This window comes from Phragmites australis, chromosome 2 (assembly GCF_958298935.1).
Source record: "Phragmites australis chromosome 2, lpPhrAust1.1, whole genome shotgun sequence".
Taxonomy (NCBI): Eukaryota; Viridiplantae; Streptophyta; class Magnoliopsida; order Poales; family Poaceae; genus Phragmites; species Phragmites australis.
In genome coordinates, this window is record NC_084922.1 from 13,009,934 (window position 1) to 13,026,434 (window position 16,501).

At 44.1% G+C, this 16,501-nt stretch overlaps 2 protein-coding genes across 4 annotated transcripts; both read right to left on the reverse strand.

Annotated features, from left to right (window-relative positions):
- Positions 1-358: 358 nt before the first annotated feature.
- Positions 359-7,169, reverse strand: LOC133900086 (probable tRNA N6-adenosine threonylcarbamoyltransferase, mitochondrial). 3 transcript variants are annotated; one of them, XM_062341198.1, is made up of 13 exons: positions 6,827-7,167; positions 6,662-6,706; positions 6,421-6,495; positions 6,237-6,333; positions 5,766-5,856; positions 5,069-5,118; positions 3,870-4,060; positions 2,754-2,839; positions 2,157-2,235; positions 1,991-2,074; positions 1,793-1,907; positions 1,434-1,522; positions 359-773 (listed from the first exon to the last, which is right to left on the reverse strand). In XM_062341198.1, exons 1-13 carry the CDS (start codon positions 7,085-7,087, stop codon positions 636-638), a joined length of 1,401 nt encoding a protein of 466 aa, XP_062197182.1. In that variant the 5' UTR covers positions 7,088-7,167; the 3' UTR covers positions 359-635. The 3 variants fall into 3 exon arrangements, 2 of the variants coding, with proteins under 2 accessions (XP_062197182.1, XP_062197192.1); XR_009906504.1 differs by having other exon boundaries at positions 725-773; positions 1,481-1,522; positions 1,793-1,897; positions 6,827-7,169; XM_062341208.1 differs by having other exon boundaries at positions 725-773; positions 1,481-1,522; positions 6,827-7,169.
- Positions 7,170-7,433: 264 nt separating this feature from the next.
- LOC133900099 (brassinosteroid LRR receptor kinase BRI1-like) lies at positions 7,434-11,794 on the reverse strand. Its single transcript, XM_062341224.1, has 3 exons — positions 9,029-11,794; positions 8,265-8,927; positions 7,434-7,951 (listed from the first exon to the last, which is right to left on the reverse strand). Exons 1-3 carry the CDS (start codon positions 11,202-11,204, stop codon positions 7,602-7,604), a joined length of 3,189 nt encoding a protein of 1,062 aa, XP_062197208.1. The 5' UTR covers positions 11,205-11,794; the 3' UTR covers positions 7,434-7,601.
- Between the last annotated feature and the right edge of the window lie 4,707 nt (positions 11,795-16,501).

The following is a 16,501-nucleotide window of genomic DNA, read 5'->3' on the forward strand; positions in this document are numbered from 1 at the left end:
TGGCATTTTCGCCTTTGCAAGTCAACAGGTCGTCTCCGTAAGACCATAATCGTGGCGCACAAAGCTTCGGGAATTAGGCATGTTGGAACCGATAAAAGAAAGGAGCAAGTTCGACTTTCCCAGACCCCTTTTCCTGGTCAAGAAAGAAAAATCTATACCCGATGATTGATTGAGGACTGGAGAGAGATGAATCAAAAGGAATCAAAAGTTTATGCTGTCGCGTAAATCCTGTGTTTCATAGGGTCTTCTGTGACAAATTTGCAACTGGGAGAGCTTCGTTTGTGGGCTGTGTTGTAAATTCATGTTTTCCCAGGTTGCTGTCTGTAAAACAGGGCTGTAACCCTTTTGGCATCGCAAATGAATGACAAGTTAAGATGGAAGGAATATACACCACAAACAAAACATGGATGTATTGTTACAATATTTTCAGTACAACAAATTATGCAATAAACATTTTCTAATCTTATATGAACTGTGTCGGTGTATTGCCTCATATGTACAATTAAACAACCAGATCAGCCCTTTTGCAGCTTATTGCTGCAATTCGGCAAATACAAATAAAGGTTAGCTACGAAGATTGCGGTCCCAAAACTGGAAGATGAGAACCTCAACAGCACCAAGCAGCTAAGATCTCATCAAAGACTATACTTTTGGAGAGAACCCTGTATCATTGACGTAAGTGACGGGTGGACCCGAGCTGTCTTCAACGATCGTGCAACACTTCTTCCTTCTGAATGCTCCTCACCAAGAGGCCATCTTGGACGCAGGTCATACTGTACCAGACAACAACTGATCAGTCAAGGCAATAGTGAAGCAGCACATGAAAGTTCTGCAATAGCAGTTTAAACTCTCCGGTACAAGACACCATTCACAACAAAGAATAACGCCTGATTCAGAAATGCTGTCCATTCTAATCAAGGAAATTAGACCTCGTGATTCTAGTTTCTGACAGTGCTGAAATTGCATGATACTGGACATGTGAGTTGAGCTGATTTAAAGTTACCAAACTTCAACAATAGAGCAAAATGCAGTTATTTGGGATAAAGTAAGCTAAAATGTACCTGTGTTAGTAGTATTCAAACCAACTTCAATATCTATCTATAGAATTTATTCCGAGCCTCCCACTTGGATCACAATTGAATTGTTGTGCATTTGTTCACTAGCTTTTTCCTTGCCATATCAAATGTTTTTGCGATACGAAAATTCTTTGGTTTCAACAAAGAGTTCATCATGTAACTAAATTGACAACACGGCCCAACTATGCTTTATTACTTTGGCGGTCATGTAGTAAGGATGTTAAAGAGCCCTGACTTTAAAACAGTAATTAAAGTAAATACAAAAAAATGGTTGAATGAAACAAAATGCATATTGATCAAACATAAATATTAATCACAGAAACCTTAAAGTAATTAAATGCAAGCCTAGCTGCAGACCTGCACATCATCAGGTTCATCAGCAGCAGGTGGGTCATCAAATCTACCTGCAACGAAGTGCTCAATCCCAGTCCAAGCAATCATGACACCTATGCAAATAAAGCAACTAATTATTCCTCACTCTCATGGAAAAACTAAGAATAAAGTTGGTAAACACAGTCAGAATAATTAGTTCACATGCTTCAATTTGATAAACAAAAAGCGAAAGAATAGTACAGCCAAGGGTCTGATGTGAAAAACAAAGAACTACGATGAGTTCTATGGTAGCTGACTTTGAATACTAGACACTTTTGTTGACAGTACTACTGAACATTAGTATATTATACTAAGTTTACTACCCTTGTCAATAAACTTATTACCATTGTCCGTACAAAGGCTTGGAGGAGGGGATACGAGTTGTAGGCCATTATTCTCAGCAATATGATTCAGGCGAGTCCTAACATACTGGTTCGACGCAACACCTCCTGAAACAACCTTTAATGATTGGATCAATCAACATACGGAATGAGCTAATGTAAGCAATTCGAATTTAACCATCATCAAAATATCTGAATTACAAAGTGTTTAATAGAAGGTTCCATCTTCAATGCCCATTCAACTGCTCGCTGACATCTTTCTTCCAAATGTAAAACAGCAACTCGCTGCATAGGTCAAAACTATCAGGAAACCATCGTAATCCTGAGTGAATAGTAAACTATGAATACACTATCCATGGTGTAGAACCTGAAAAGAGGCAGCAATGTTCGCCCTTGATTGTCTGTCTTCTTCTGATGCGGAAGAAATGGGAATATCATCTGTACATCTGCCATAGTGTAAAAACGATAGACCAGTTAACAGAAATAACAATCATTACCATGTAAACTACGAAGATCTCCTCAAGAACATGTTTTCTAAAAAAAAGAAAAAGAATTTTGCATTTTCTTTCTCGAACTGGCAGGAGAGTTGCCCATCTTTATATTAAGTAGGAATAAAGGGTAACAACTCTGCATTTTTTTGAGACTAGGTTACTAAACTTGCAGACTTTGATACATGTACTACAACTTGAAACAAATATTTTGAAGAGTAAAAAAAATTAAAACATGTGCATTTAAGAGTTTCAAATGAAGTACCTATCTGTCAATAACTTTGAACTTTGAGGTATAGAAACATTATCAATACTACCATCTCAAAGATAAAATACTAGAAAATAAATTCCTCGCAAGAGGTAACCAGAATACTAAATGGAAGATTCAAGACTCTATTGCACACACCAGCAAGCATATTCATATGAACAAGGAGAGAACACAAGCACTGAAACCAAAAGGGATAGTATATCCATACAGATTCCTAGATTCAATAGCCAATCGAACTTGAGTCTTCAGACCAGCATAAGAAAAATTGCAATCTTTATGTTGTCGCATTGGAACCTGAAGGTATACAAGAAAAAGGGTAAGCAATTACATCATGTAGCCTAAGAATAATTTAAAAAATAATAAGTGGATAACAAAAAAGATGAGCAATTACATCATGGATACTTTAGAATTGAAAGGTTTTAGACTTAGTAGGACTAAAACCGAGTATATGAGATGCGATTTCGGTGCTACTAGGCATGAGAGAGAAGATGTTAGCATCGATGGAGAGGTGGTTCCCAAGAAGGATACCTTTCGATACTTGGAATCGATGTTACAGAGGGATGGTGATATTGATGAAGATGTTAATCGTAGAATCAAAATCGAATGGATGAAATGACGTCGAGCTTTTGGCATCATCTGTGACAAGAGGGTACCACTAAAGCTGAAAGGTAAGTTCTATAGGACGACAATTCGACTCGTGATGTTGTATGACGCCGAATGTTGGTCAACTAAAAGGCGACATGTCCAGCCTTTAAATATAGCAGCGATGCATATGTTGCGATGGATTTGTGGCCATACAAGAAATGATCTAATCTGAAATAGTGATATATGTGATAGGGTAGGGGTAGTGCCAATTGAAAAAAAGCTTGTCCAACATCGGTTGAGATGGTTTGTACATATCCAATAGAGACCTTTAGAGTCACCCGTACATAGCGAGATACTAAGGCGGAACAATAATGTGAAGAGAGGCAAGGATCAACCAAACCTAACATGGAAGGAGTCTATAAAGAGATATTTGAAAGAATAGAATATCTCCAAAGAACTATCCATGGATAGAAGTGCGTAGAAGTTAGCAATCCACGTGCCAAAACCATAACTTATGCGTCAATCTTCTTATACCGTTATTACTTTTACTTTTTTACTATTACTAGTACCTTTATTATTATTATTATTATTTTCTCGTCATTTTTTAGTTGGATCTTGTGGTTTTTATCTCTAGCCTACCCCAACTTGCTTGGGACAAAGGCTTTGTTGTTGTTGTGATAAGTGGATAACAATGTTTAGCTGTATCTCAGTTGAGGAAAATCTACATCAGCAAACTTACTCTGAACTTAATAGCGTTTGGATCACCCTCTAGAGCAAGCTCTTCAAGAGCAGGACCACCACCTTTTCGCATATCAAGGCCCAACCACCTTGCTGACTTGTCATATGCCTCACCGATCGCGTCATCTATTGTAGTCCCCAGTTGAACGTATTGACCAAGGCTCTGAGCAAGAACAAGAAGATTGTGTCCTCCTGAACATAGCAACTTGTTAAATGCCTTAAAGCCATGAGAGATAATTCAACAAACAAGGATGTTTCTTCTGGCCTGAATATTAGCACTAGTTTTTTCTGCCAGATTAGCACATATGGTGAATGAACGTAGGTTGAGGTAGTTTTGCATCAATTATATACCCTTTTTCAATTGGCGTAGGATTCATTTTGTATTTGAGTGAAACTATCTGTCACATATTGCATTTCAATAATTGTGATAGGAGTATAGGACATAACACAGTAGTTAACTTATACATTGGAATAAAAGGGAACGTTTTAAGTATTGGATGCACTGAAAAGAAATAGTTAAGATGTGATAAGTGGACTTGGCATTAACAAATGAAAATATTCTATGATCATGGAATAATGTCAAGTTCTAGTGTATTGAATGTGACGGCAGATAAGATGTACACGTGTGAAGAAAGGTCTTGTTTGATTCGAAGCCAAAGCTTACAAGTGTCCTAGGCCATAGACACATGGAGTTGTGGAAAGAGTGCCTTTGGTACGATTAATTCTGGCGCCATGTCATGGTGGGTTTACTATCAGTCAAGGAGGGGCCGGGCGGCACAACAGTTTTTTTCTTAATCCACTAGAAGTTTGGCTAGTTAGGTAAAAAAGAAGTTTGGCAAACCTAGGCACTCTTATGCTCAAACCAAGACAACAAATGGAAATGTCATGCCTCGTAATGTTGCAACAGGCAAGTCATATTGCAATTAATAGCTTAGCGTAATTCTCTATTTTTTAGAAAGGTTATTCCCAAAAAAATATATATTTTAGCAAAGGTTGTTTCCCACCCGAGGTGGATGAGGATCAAACCCAGCCCCCCCCCCCCCCCAAGTTGCCGCTCCAGGCTCAAACCCATCGGGAACTAACCTCAATCCCAAAGTCCTTGTATGTCTTGTGAAGACCTATTACTTATATAGTGTCATATAATATTAAGCTAAATAGTAATGTACAGTGTTGCGACATAGTAGTGTAATTAGCATATACCTGAAATTAGAAGAGCCAAAAATGGGAAATCAAGGTCCTTGTTTACTAGCCTGAGAAGGATCAAACGAAATTAAGAGTGAGTGCAATACATGCATACAATTAGAAGTGCGGTGAGACACTGAGCAATCGCTTGTTTATGTTTGTAAAACGTCATCTTTAGCATAAACATGTTTGTCATACTCTAAGTATCTGAGCTGCGAGTTCCATATCTTTTGGTCACCACAAGACACTCATTTCATGATTGATGTGACATTGAGGATTAGATAACTCTGAGGTACAATTTGTTTCTACATTAAACAACAATTAATGTTTTCTAGACAGGAATGGGAATTGAATCAATGTTTGAAAGTTGTATCATCAAAAATAATTTCGATTTTTCACAGCTTATGCTACTATACCAGCCTAATTTAGTATCTGCATAAGTCTATGGATATTATAAATGTAAAAGGACATCAGAAAGTAGCAAAGTCTAAAGTTTAAACAGATGTGCAAGTTCTGATGTAAAACCAGATTTAATAATAAAAACACCAAATTTATAACAAATGACATTCAAACAAACATGCAGTTCCTTATTCTCAAAAAATAAGCTACTAAACTTCTATTTGATGATGAATTAACAAAAATAACTGGCGCAGCAACCCAACAGATTTAAAATCAAGGCTGCACTGAACAGAAAAGGGGCCTCTGAGTTAAATACCTGGAAACTAATGCATGTGCCTCCATATGATGAACTCCAACAATAGGCAAGCCAAATGCTTTTGCTATCTGTCTAGCTTTGTGAACACCAACTGCAGTTTATACAGGCAATTACACCAACATTAGGAGAAAATAATAATATGGTCATGGAAACAGCAAATAGAAATCAGACTTCCTGCACCAGATACTCGTTGGCATTTATCCGAAGTATGGCACATTGCAAATCATATAATATCATGGAAATTCCAAGCAAGTCAACAGCAAAGTTCTATAGGATGGCAGAACCAAAGCAGTTTTTAATTGAACAATGAGTTTCTAGTCTGATTCAATTCAACACGTTTGGACCACATGCTACTATCAAATCAGTAAAAGGCTCATGTGCAAACTGGAAATGATATATTATGAATAGACATTCCAATAGTCAATAGCGGTGAAAAAGGTGGTCAAGAATAAACAAGAAGTGACAAAATACCTCTAAGGCACAGACTAAGTCCTGGTCCAATGGTTACCGACACTGCAGAAAGATCACTTCCTGACAAATTTGCATCCTCGAGGGCCTTTTGGACAACCTGGACAAGAAATAAGTACGACGCAGCTAGCATAAACGTGAGTGTCACAAAAGGCCGCAGAACCTCTGTTGATCTAAGAAGCCAAACCTGGTCGATCACAAGAGTGTGAGCTTCCTCGGCCATCTTAGGAGCAACACCCCCATACCTCGCAAGCAAATCTTCCTTCCAAATGTTGGCCAAGGAAAAGTCATGGAAAAGCAGAACCGGTCAGCAATGCACAAAGGTATCCGACATACACTAGCAATCGCCACGTTGCATCAAATTACAACCGGAATCACAGGTCGCCAATGTAAAAGTAGAACTATAGAAGTGCGCGGAAAATGCTTACTTGGGATGAGACCACTTGGCTAAGGATCTCCCCGTCGCCTCTAACCTGCAACCAGCCAAACAGCAGCGAGGCAGCTCAGCACAAAAACCTAGGACGGGTTCATTCCGTTCGCTCCACCACAAGCAGAACCGACAGGAGATTCGAGGAGAAAGGAAGCATCCGTACCACGGCGGCGGCTGTGTCGTCGCAGCTGGTCTCGATGCCCAGCATGAGGAGGTCCCGGCGGGCCGGGGCGGCGGCGGAGGAGGACGGCATGGTGGAGAGGAGGCGGAGGGGAGGGGTTGGTGGGGAGGAGGAAGAGGAGGCGAGGAGGCGGCGGAGAGGGTGAGAGCGGAAGGGCTTCGGTGGGGCCCGTCGGAGGAGGAGGAAAGCGGCGGCGGCGCGGGAAACGGGCGGCGATAAGGTCGGGAGAAGAGTGGCCGCCATTCTCTCCGGTGGCTCCCAAGCCTCACCTCGGCTCGGCCGGCCGGCCGATACAGGATTTGAAATGACAACCCAAGATTTTGCTCGGGCCGCAGCCACAAGCCCACGAATCGATTGGGCCACTTCGGCTGGCCGAACTCAAATTGGCCACTTCATTGCAGTGTACTATCCAGCCTATAATATATCACACTCCATTACGGAATTTTATTTTTTCAAATTTAGCAATTTTAAGTGTCTGTTAGAAGTGCGATAGGCTTATTTTTTAAAACCTATCCCTCGTTGAAAAGGCGATAGAACAGATGACAGATGCTAATTTTTTTCAAATATTGCTAAATTTGAAAAATAAAAATAAAAAATTCTTCATTACGGCTGGTAAACTTTAGGAACAGGAATCATACAGCTTCGTATAAAAAAAAATCATACATGTCACGCGAATCAACTTAAGCACAGTATTATGCAGATTCAACCAAACCCACATCACTGAAGCTCAAAACGAAGTGACGGAATCATGCATGCTCTAAGTGCGTCCAGTGTTAAAGATGTCAGTATGCAGGTAATCAACATCCCCTGTTCTCAGCAGTGCAGAAAGCTTCTTCATGCCAGAATGCATTGTCGGACGGGTCGCTGGGTTGGGGTCTAAGCACCAGAGGGCGACCGTGACAAGCCCAAAGATTTCTCTTGCTGTCTCACCTTCAGGAAGCGGGAGCCGGGTGTCTAGCAGATCCTTCAGCGATAGGCTTTTCCTGGTCGTGCGCAAGAGCGTCGAAAGAAGATCACCGGGATGGGATCCCATGAACAGCTCAAGAACAACCACGCCAAAGCTGTAGACGTCGCATTTCTCAGTCACCCTCGTCGTATACGCAAGCTCTGCAGTATCAAAGAGTTTAGTCAAGGCTGAAATAAATGCTTACGATTGTGTTTATTAATATTCATTAACATTATCGATAAAATATTTTTCGACAGGTAATATGGCTGGGTGCAATACAATAGAAGTTTATTTACATCTTAAGAATAAAGTCGAGAGCCAAAATCATGTTTCAACATTATAAAAATTGCTACTCAGTTGACCCGACGTGTAATATTAGGACATATCATACTCTTCTACAAATCATATGTGAAATACTGAAACAATATGATACAGAAAGAATAGCAAGTCCAACATCGAACCAAATTTGTTTACCTGGCGCACGATACCCTGTTGTCCCGGCGAGCCTTGTATAGACCGGTGCACCAAAGCTCAGTATTTTAGCTAAACCAAAGTCAGATACACATGCCCTGAACTCCAGATCAATCAAAATGTTATTGCTTGTTATATCTCGGTGGACTATCGGAGTTGAACAATCATGGTGCAAGTAAGATAGAGCATGGGCCACACCCTTGGCAATATTTAGCCGCTTATCCCAATCCAGCTCGATAGCACTTATGTTGGTCATGAGAATAGCTGATAGGCTTCCTCTCTCCATATATTCATATACAAGAAACTTATCTTGATCAGTGGAGCAATATCCATAGAGCTTCACAATGTTCCGGTGTCGTATCTGCACCAAGGCCTCTATTTCACGACTGAACAGTTCCTCATTTTTCAAATTATCATTTTCTGTTTTCCGTATCTTCTTTACTGCAAAAATTTCGCCTGTTGGTAATTCAACTTTGTAGACAGATCCGTGATCTCCTCTTCCCATGCAATATTTTTCATCAAAGCTCTCCGTTGCTTCCACAATCTGCTTGTACGCATATCGTCCATTGAAGTTCCAGATAGAGAATAGATTTCCCTGTGATCTAAAAGCTTCGTTCGCATTATGTGCCTTGGATTTCTTCCTTTGATATAGGCATATCACTAGTGCTGCAACACAAACAGCAGGATTTGCAGCAAGTTAGAAAGTTGTAACCCGAGAACATTAGGAGCAATTTTCTACAGAAAAAGACAAAATATAATAAACATACTGAACAGCAAGAGAAAAAACGCTGCCACGATGCTGCTAGCAAGGGATGCCTGCCTCTTGTGGGATTTGGACTGACTGGTGCTGACAGCACTGTGCTCGCACGGTGGGAGTGGGAACCCACACAAGCCGGAGTTGTTCTCAAACTGACTTGCAGGAAATGTGGGGAGCGACCCAAGTTCTGGAACTGTTCCACTCAACCTGTTGTTCGATAGATCAACCTCCGACAGCGATAGAGTCTCGAATGAGCTGGGTATTCGTCCCTCCAGCATGTTATGAGAAAGGTCAAGCACCGTGAGCCGCTTGGCGCCAGCAAGCTCAGCAGGGATAACACCTGAGAGCCTGTTGTGCCCAAGGTTCAAGATCGTGAGGTAATACATGCTCCCAAGATCCATCGGGATCTCTGAGTCAAGCTGATTAAATGACAAATCCAGAAATATCATTGAAAAATTTCTGTGGCTGACCGGCACCATGGCTGACATGTCAATTAATGTGAAGTTGCATGCCTTCTTACTTTGCATCCGACTCAGATCACCATGTCGGATGCCTGTGAGATCGAGCAAACCTCCTGAGCCATGGCATTGATAATTACTTTTTTCGCCATTGTGCAAGAACCAGAACTGTCGTGTGATAGTAAGGGGTCCCATTTTTCCAGACTGCTTTGCCAGCTCCGGTGGTATATCCCCTTTCAATTGATTACCACTCAGGTCCAACCATAGCAGACTCATGCAGTCGCCCAGCTCCGACGGTATTGGCCCTGAGAACGAATTATCACCCAGACTCAAGAACTGAAGCTTGACAAGTCCACCGAGCCAGGAAGGTATTGTCCCAGAAAGCCGGTTGCTGGCAAGCGACATCCATTTGAGCTCAGTGCAATTCGCCAAGCTCGGAGGGATGATGCCGGAAAGAGCATTGTAATCAAGAATGAGATTCTCAAGTGCAAGAATTCTGGACAGAGAGTCTGGTATCTCGCCCACCAGTGCGTTCTGCCAAAGGACCAGGTCACGAAGGCCAGAGAGCATGCCAAGGGATGAGGGAATGTGCCCGGTGATATAGTTAAGGCTGAGGTCAAGTGAAACAAGACTAGTGCAGTTAGAGATGGCCTCAGGGATGCCACCGGTGAGGTAGTTGTTCTGCAGGTATAACACTTGGACCTTGCTGGTGATGTTTGAGGAGCAGAGGGTGGCTGGGATGGTGCCAGAGAGCGAGTTGGAGCTGAGGTCAAGTATCTCAAGCTCTGGAAGCATGCTGACTGCATCTGGGATGGAGCTATTGAGATAGTTGAAGGAAAGGGCAAGCGTCCTAAGCTTAGGAAGATTGACAAAAACCTTGGCTGGAATCTCGCCAGAAAAGTTGTTGTTTGATAGGTTTATGGCAGTAAGTGACATGAGGCGCGCAATATCTGGTGGGAACATGCCTACAAGACTGTTGCCAGAGAGGTTGAGCGAGCTCAGGTTGCCGCATCCGGACAGGACCCCTGCTGCCACGCTGCCAGATATGAGATTGCCGGAGAGGTCGAGGTACTGCAATCTAGTGCAGTTGATGAATGCTGGAACTTCCCCAGAGATCTCGTTATTGGAGAGGTCCAGCCACCGCACTCCACCAGCACCGGCACTAACCATCCACTGGAGAACTTCCCCAGAGATCATGTTTCTGGAAAGGTCAAGAATCTCCAGCCCTGCAAATGCCATGCCACCTTCCCCAACAGCATTCACAACACCAACTCCGTCACCGGAAAAATTCAGCACCCTTAACCCACGGCAAATGCTGGTCAATGCAGCCATGTCGGCCACAGAACCCATAAGCCAAGGATTACCGGAAAAGTCAAGCAAGGACAGCTTCTCCCCACATTCCACTCCCTTCACCGTCGAGAGCACGCCGGTAATGTTGGCATCACGGACTGTGATCGCCTCCACACTGCTCAGCTGCAGCAGAGTGCGTGCCGCAGCACTAAAGTTGGCGTTGAGCTCGACACCGGTGAGGGACACTGACGTGACCCTGCCGTTCTTGCAGTCGACGCCGGGGAAGCTGCAAGCACCGTTGCTGCTGTTCCAGCCGGTGAGAGCCGTGCCATTCGGCACGGCGGCCTTGAATTGCTCCAGCAGCTGTAAGTCGTCCAGCACCGCCGCGGCGGCTGCCGTGACGAAGACGAGCAGCACTATCAACCACCGTGAAACCATGGTGGGGCGACGGGACTGCTACGCTACGCCATGCAGGTCTGACCACACTGGGAGATTTCACGGCGAGAGGAGAGCGGGTCAGTAGCGGGAAAGCCTGGAGGAGGGAGGCTGGCACATGGACATCTTTGGGCAGGCCTTTGCCGTGCTGCGGAAGCGCGGCGCAGTTGACCCAATGCCCCAATCCCTGCCCCGGGATGGCCTGATTTGGAGGTCAAAGTTGAACAGCAGTGAGCAGCATCTGGTTTCTGCTTGATCGGACTAAGTCAGAGCGACGAGCTTAGTCGGACAGGTTGGCTATAAACAAGCGCGCGGAAGGTTTTTCTTGAGGTGAATTGATAATCGGCTACTAGGATGCGTGAACCATGTGTTGGTCGGTTGACAAATTAGCAAGCCCCATCTCCCGTCCTTGATCTCAAACCTCGCTCCCAAGTCCCAATCGGTGGCAAATTAGTAAATTTTCTGTTTCGAAACTTTCACACCGGAAATTAGCAAAATCAAGATGAACCTAAAATTCCTAATGAAGCCGGGAATTCCAAGAATTCGAAATTAGAGAAGGTCAAACGAAGTTCTGGGGTCACACAGAACCGAACCCCCCCCCCCCCCCAAAAAAAAAAAAGAAGCAAGCGAACAGATGAGCTAGACCCGAACAAGCAAAACGGCGAGCACCTTGCCTGCAGTACACTAGAACCGAGCAGCACGGCTACACCAGCGACGCTGCGGGAGGTAGTGGCTGCGCGGAGTCGCTGGAGAACCACCCACCAGAAGCGCCGCGCGTCGGCGCCCGCTCGCCGCGTACGAAGCGGGAGCGGAGGGGGCATGTCGGTGTAGACGCCAGAGTTGGCTAGGACAGCAACGAGGTAGGCTCCGGTAGGGTAATTAGGGCTTCCATGGCCGCGGTGGTAGGGATGGGGGAAGACATTGCTCGAAGACGGAGGAGGGCAACGACGAGGATCTGTGGAGGTGGGGAGTTGGCTGGAGCCGGCGGTGATTTCACCACGATGGGGCGATGGCCTCCTCAGGCGATGCCGACAGGTGGCTAGCGCAGGGGCCGCCAATGTCTGTAGGATTGCAGTGTAGCTTCATGTCCGGAGGCGAGACCTGGCTAACTGGGCCTAACGGGTCAGCCTGGTAAGGGTCTAGCTAGGTATGATTTGATTAGGTATGGCTTGTTAGATATATCTAACTGAAGGATGTATTGTGTTAGTCTTGTGTGTTGAAGTATGGCTCACAACACGATCTATGAGTCACCGTGACATGCCGTAAAGTAGGACATATCGTGATATGAATGGGGAGGAGGAAAAGGAGGAGGGTGGGGTGGTGTTTAGCCGGATCGTGTCGTGCTGTCAGCTTAGATCTAACCCAGTTAAGTATGTCATATCGACCTAACCTGTCTAGTCCTCGAGTGAGTCTACAGTAGTGAACCTCGTGTCGGTTCACTTGGCCAGCACTATTAGAGCCTAACATTATCAAGCGTCCAAGCTGTGGCCCATCTGAATGCGTATACAGAGGTGGACGAGTAGTTCCTCCACGGGTTTCATTTGCCGAATTTTTTATTTATATAATTTTTAATTTAAAAAATTGAAAAAAATTATAAGATCCTTTTGAAAATTTGCAAAATTAGGCATATTTTGCAGATTAGTGGGTGGGTTATTGGTTTAAAAATCATAAAAATGCCGCACTCCACTCTCTCAACCTTTAAATAGTCATAAAAATTTCTAAACAATTTATAATGTAGAGGATTCTATTATCTATCACTCCACAAATTCGTCCTAACCTATGAAAGCCCGGCTAGCTTCTGATTGTGGATTATTGATCCATTTTCTGATTTAGGTGTTTAGTGTTTTACTGTTTAGTGGCAGTGATGTTCATTGCTTAATTGCTCCTGGAGGCAGCAAGTTAGAAATTTGTAACCCAAGGGCATTAGGAGTAATTTTCTACAGAAAAAGACAAAATATAATAAACATACTGAATAGCAAGAGAAAAAACGCTGCCACGATGCAGCTAGGAAAGGACGCCTGCCTCATGTGGGATTTGGATTGACTAGTGCCGGCAGCACTGTGCTCGCACGGTGGGAGTGGGAACCCACACAAGCCGGAATTGTCCTCAAACTGACTTGCAGGAAATTGGGGAGCCACCAAGTTTTGGAAGTGTTCCACTCAACCTGTTGCTCGATAGATCAAATTCCGTCCGCCCGGTGTGGGAGCAGGACTTATGTGTTAGAAAGATATGGTGCGGGAGTATAGCTCTGTCGGTCGAGTTGTAAGGGTGGTGTATTGTAGGAGTAGGGTTTCGTCGATCAAGTCGTTCAGTTGTTTGATTGGTTAGCGCACGAGCTAAGTTGGATTGATCTAGGCTATCTATCTAGTTGTGTATGTTGGTGTGTGTAGGGATCGGTGACGTCTTAAAAGTGAATTATGACACTTAGAACTATTTTAGTTCCAAAAATAGCATAAGATAAACATATATCAATTTATATCTAAATATGCTCTAAGTTTATCCAGTGTGTCTACTATATCGATTAAAATGCTTGTAAGCTATCTAAGAATGTAAATTATAAGTAATTAAATGCGGAAACGTAAATAAGATAGAGAGAGTAAACTCGGCACAACGATTTTTTTCCGTGGTATCGATGATATGAATGCCACCTCTAGTCCACATTGGAGCTCCACAAAGGATATGCTTCCGATCGGCACCCGATCACGGCTCTTGAGTCACCAAGTCGCAAAGACAAGACTTTCACCTGAACGAGCCACCAAGCCACTTAGGCAAGGTCTCATCACTAGCCTTTCTTCCGGTTCCTCACCACTGTGATCACTTCGAAGCTTGAGTCACCAAGGCAAGGGCTTCCGCGTCCCCGTACACGCTTATCATCGCCGCTCCACACCAAGTCAGAGGTCAACAAGCTTGAGCAACTCTGGCTTAAGTTACCGGTGAGTCACCAAAACTCCAAAGTACCGATGTACCACTTGATGCAAGCTTAAATCACTCTTTGATCCACTCTCTAGGTAGCAATCACCTAGCAGCACGCTCTTTAGGCCGGAGAGTGTCATGCCATTAGGCACCGCGGCCTTGAACTGCTCCAGCAGCCATGAAGAAGAAGAGCATAGCCATCAGCCACCGTGAAACCATGGTGGGGCAATGGGACTACTACACCATACAGGTTTGATGACACTGGGAGGATTCAAGGTGCGGGGAGAGCGGGGCAGTAGCGGGAAGGGCAGAGATGGGGAGAGGCTGGCACATGGGCATCTTTGAGCGTACTGTGGCTGCGCGGCGCGGTTGAACAAGTGCCCCAATCGCAGCCCGGGGATGGCTTGACTTGGAAGTCGAAGCTGAACAGCAGTGAGCTGCATCTGATTTCTGGTTGATCGGATCTAACTCAGAGTGACGAGCATAGCTTGATATGGGAACTGCGGACAAGTTGGCCATAAACAAGCGTGGTGGTCAGTTGGCCATAAACTGATTTCTGCAGTGAACTACTAATGTGCTAGCGTGAAACATGTGGTGGTCAGTTGGTTGACACGGCACCACACCTCCCGTCGCTGATCTCAAACCTGCTCCCAAGTCCCAATGGTTGGCCAATTGGCAATGCCGTTTGGCAAGCGAATAGACGAGCTAGATCCGAGCAAGCAAAACGGCGAGCACCTTGCCTGTATCGCACTAGAACCGAATGGCCCCGGCTTCACGTGCTTGCTGCGGGAGGTAGTGACGGAGTCGCTGGAGACCCGCTCACCAGAAGCGCAGCGCGCCGGCGCCCGCTCGCTGCGCACGAAGCGGGGGCGGAGGGGATGTCGGCTTGAGAAAATTGATATTTTTTTCAAGATAGCTTCGCCTAGTTGTCACTTCTATTGTTGGCTCCGCCTATTCGCCACTTAGAAGAAGAGTACTTTGATATTGTTGCTATTATCCCATTTTAATTTTTTTCTTTTTTTTCCCTCTCAAGCTAAGTAAAAGTGCAGAATTTCCCCTGAGCTCATCGGCTGAACCATATGGATTTCCTCCCCGGCGACTAGAGCTCATCCTCCAGGTAATGTTGGCATCAAGGTCCTTTGCGATTTTTCAAAACAGAAACTTTTTTTATAATTTTTCAAATTAAAAAATATGAAAAATCTGCCCTTAAAAACGGACGGGATAAATCATGTCCTGTTTCGATCTATTTTTCTATATTTTTCTGATCGTTTTTGAATTTTTAGAACTTACATGGATACAGGATGAAAATGGTTTTGCTGTTTTTCTGATCATAGGGTCGATATTCCGTTTTTAACCGGCAATTTCTTGTTTTTTCAGTTGTGACCGTACTTCACAAATCACAATATATTCCACAAGTCAAACCCAACCGGTCAGCCTAAACATCACCTCTATCCCAAACTTTACCCAAACCTAGTGGCTTAGTCTCGGTCGGCTAACAATCTAGCGATATCGTTCAAGCTCCTACGCCTGTGCCATTTCTAACCCTAGTCTTTATGTGACTATATGTTGTATCGAGTATTTGAGTTATGACATAGTGACTGTTTTTCAGTTGAGACATATGTTATTATGTAGTCTATCTGTATATACTATAAATTATTTTTGTTGGTGTGAATTAATTATATATCATGTTGATGTTTGAAGTCATTGTTCTACATGTCGGTGTTCCCTGTTTGAATTATCAGTTCCCGACTGATATCGGCGTGTTTTCGTTCAAATTGGTTCATTTTTTATATTCTGATATTTTCAAGTCTGTACTCGTTTCTAGCTTTTTCGTTTTTGATTCTATTTTCGAGATAAAATGTGAAAACGGTTTAGGGTTTTTTCAGACCGTTCCTTTCTATTTTCATCCTAACCCTAACGGCTTTGAAATCTCTCCGTAATGACGCGTTAATCTCCCTTCCGCAGACCGCAGCCCAGAAATATACTCGCCGCCGGTCGAAAATGATAGCCTGTAGGTACAAGCTCGTCGTCTTCTTCTTTCTCCTCGCAGCTGCATCCATGTCAGTACGATGTGCTCTTCGTTCTTGGTTTCGAGATGATACGAGAATGATCCATCCATTGCAGCGAGAGTCGTGATGGGCTTGCCTCGATCGCTGGCTCGCCGCCGGCCACCGCACCTGCCCCGTCATGCAGCGACTTGCGACGTGGGAGCCGTGCTCGTGCGGCAGAGCTTCAGCACAAAGACCTCCACATGCTGTTCAAGAATCACACCACTTCTGGGGCTTGAAAATTCCAGATCGGTGGAGGAGAGCACAAATCAGATTTGGATTCGGTGATTCGGCAAGCAAGGTGAGATTTATTGGCTCAATACTACAGGCAGTTCTTAG

Excerpts from the sequence above, each read along its gene's own strand:
- LOC133900086 (XM_062341198.1), bottom strand. The coding sequence starts at position 7,087 with ATGGCGGCCACTCTTCTCCCGACCTTATCGCCGCCCGTTTCCCGCGCC. Across the intron at positions 6,707-6,826 it reads ACGACACAGCCGCCGCCGTG|GTTAGAGGCGACGGGGAGAT; the intron begins GTACGGATGCTT and ends GGCTGGTTGCAG. Across the intron at positions 2,236-2,753 it reads GCTATTGAATCTAGGAATCT|ATGTACAGATGATATTCCCA; the intron begins GTATGGATATAC and ends ACACTATGGCAG.
- LOC133900099 (XM_062341224.1), bottom strand. The coding sequence starts at position 11,204 with ATGGTTTCACGGTGGTTGATAGTGCTGCTCGTCTTCGTCACGGCAGCC. Across the intron at positions 8,928-9,028 it reads GTTTTTTCTCTTGCTGTTCA|CACTAGTGATATGCCTATAT; the intron begins GTATGTTTATTA and ends TTTGTGTTGCAG. Across the intron at positions 7,952-8,264 it reads AACAGGGTATCGTGCGCCAG|AGCTTGCGTATACGACGAGG; the intron begins GTAAACAAATTT and ends TTGATACTGCAG.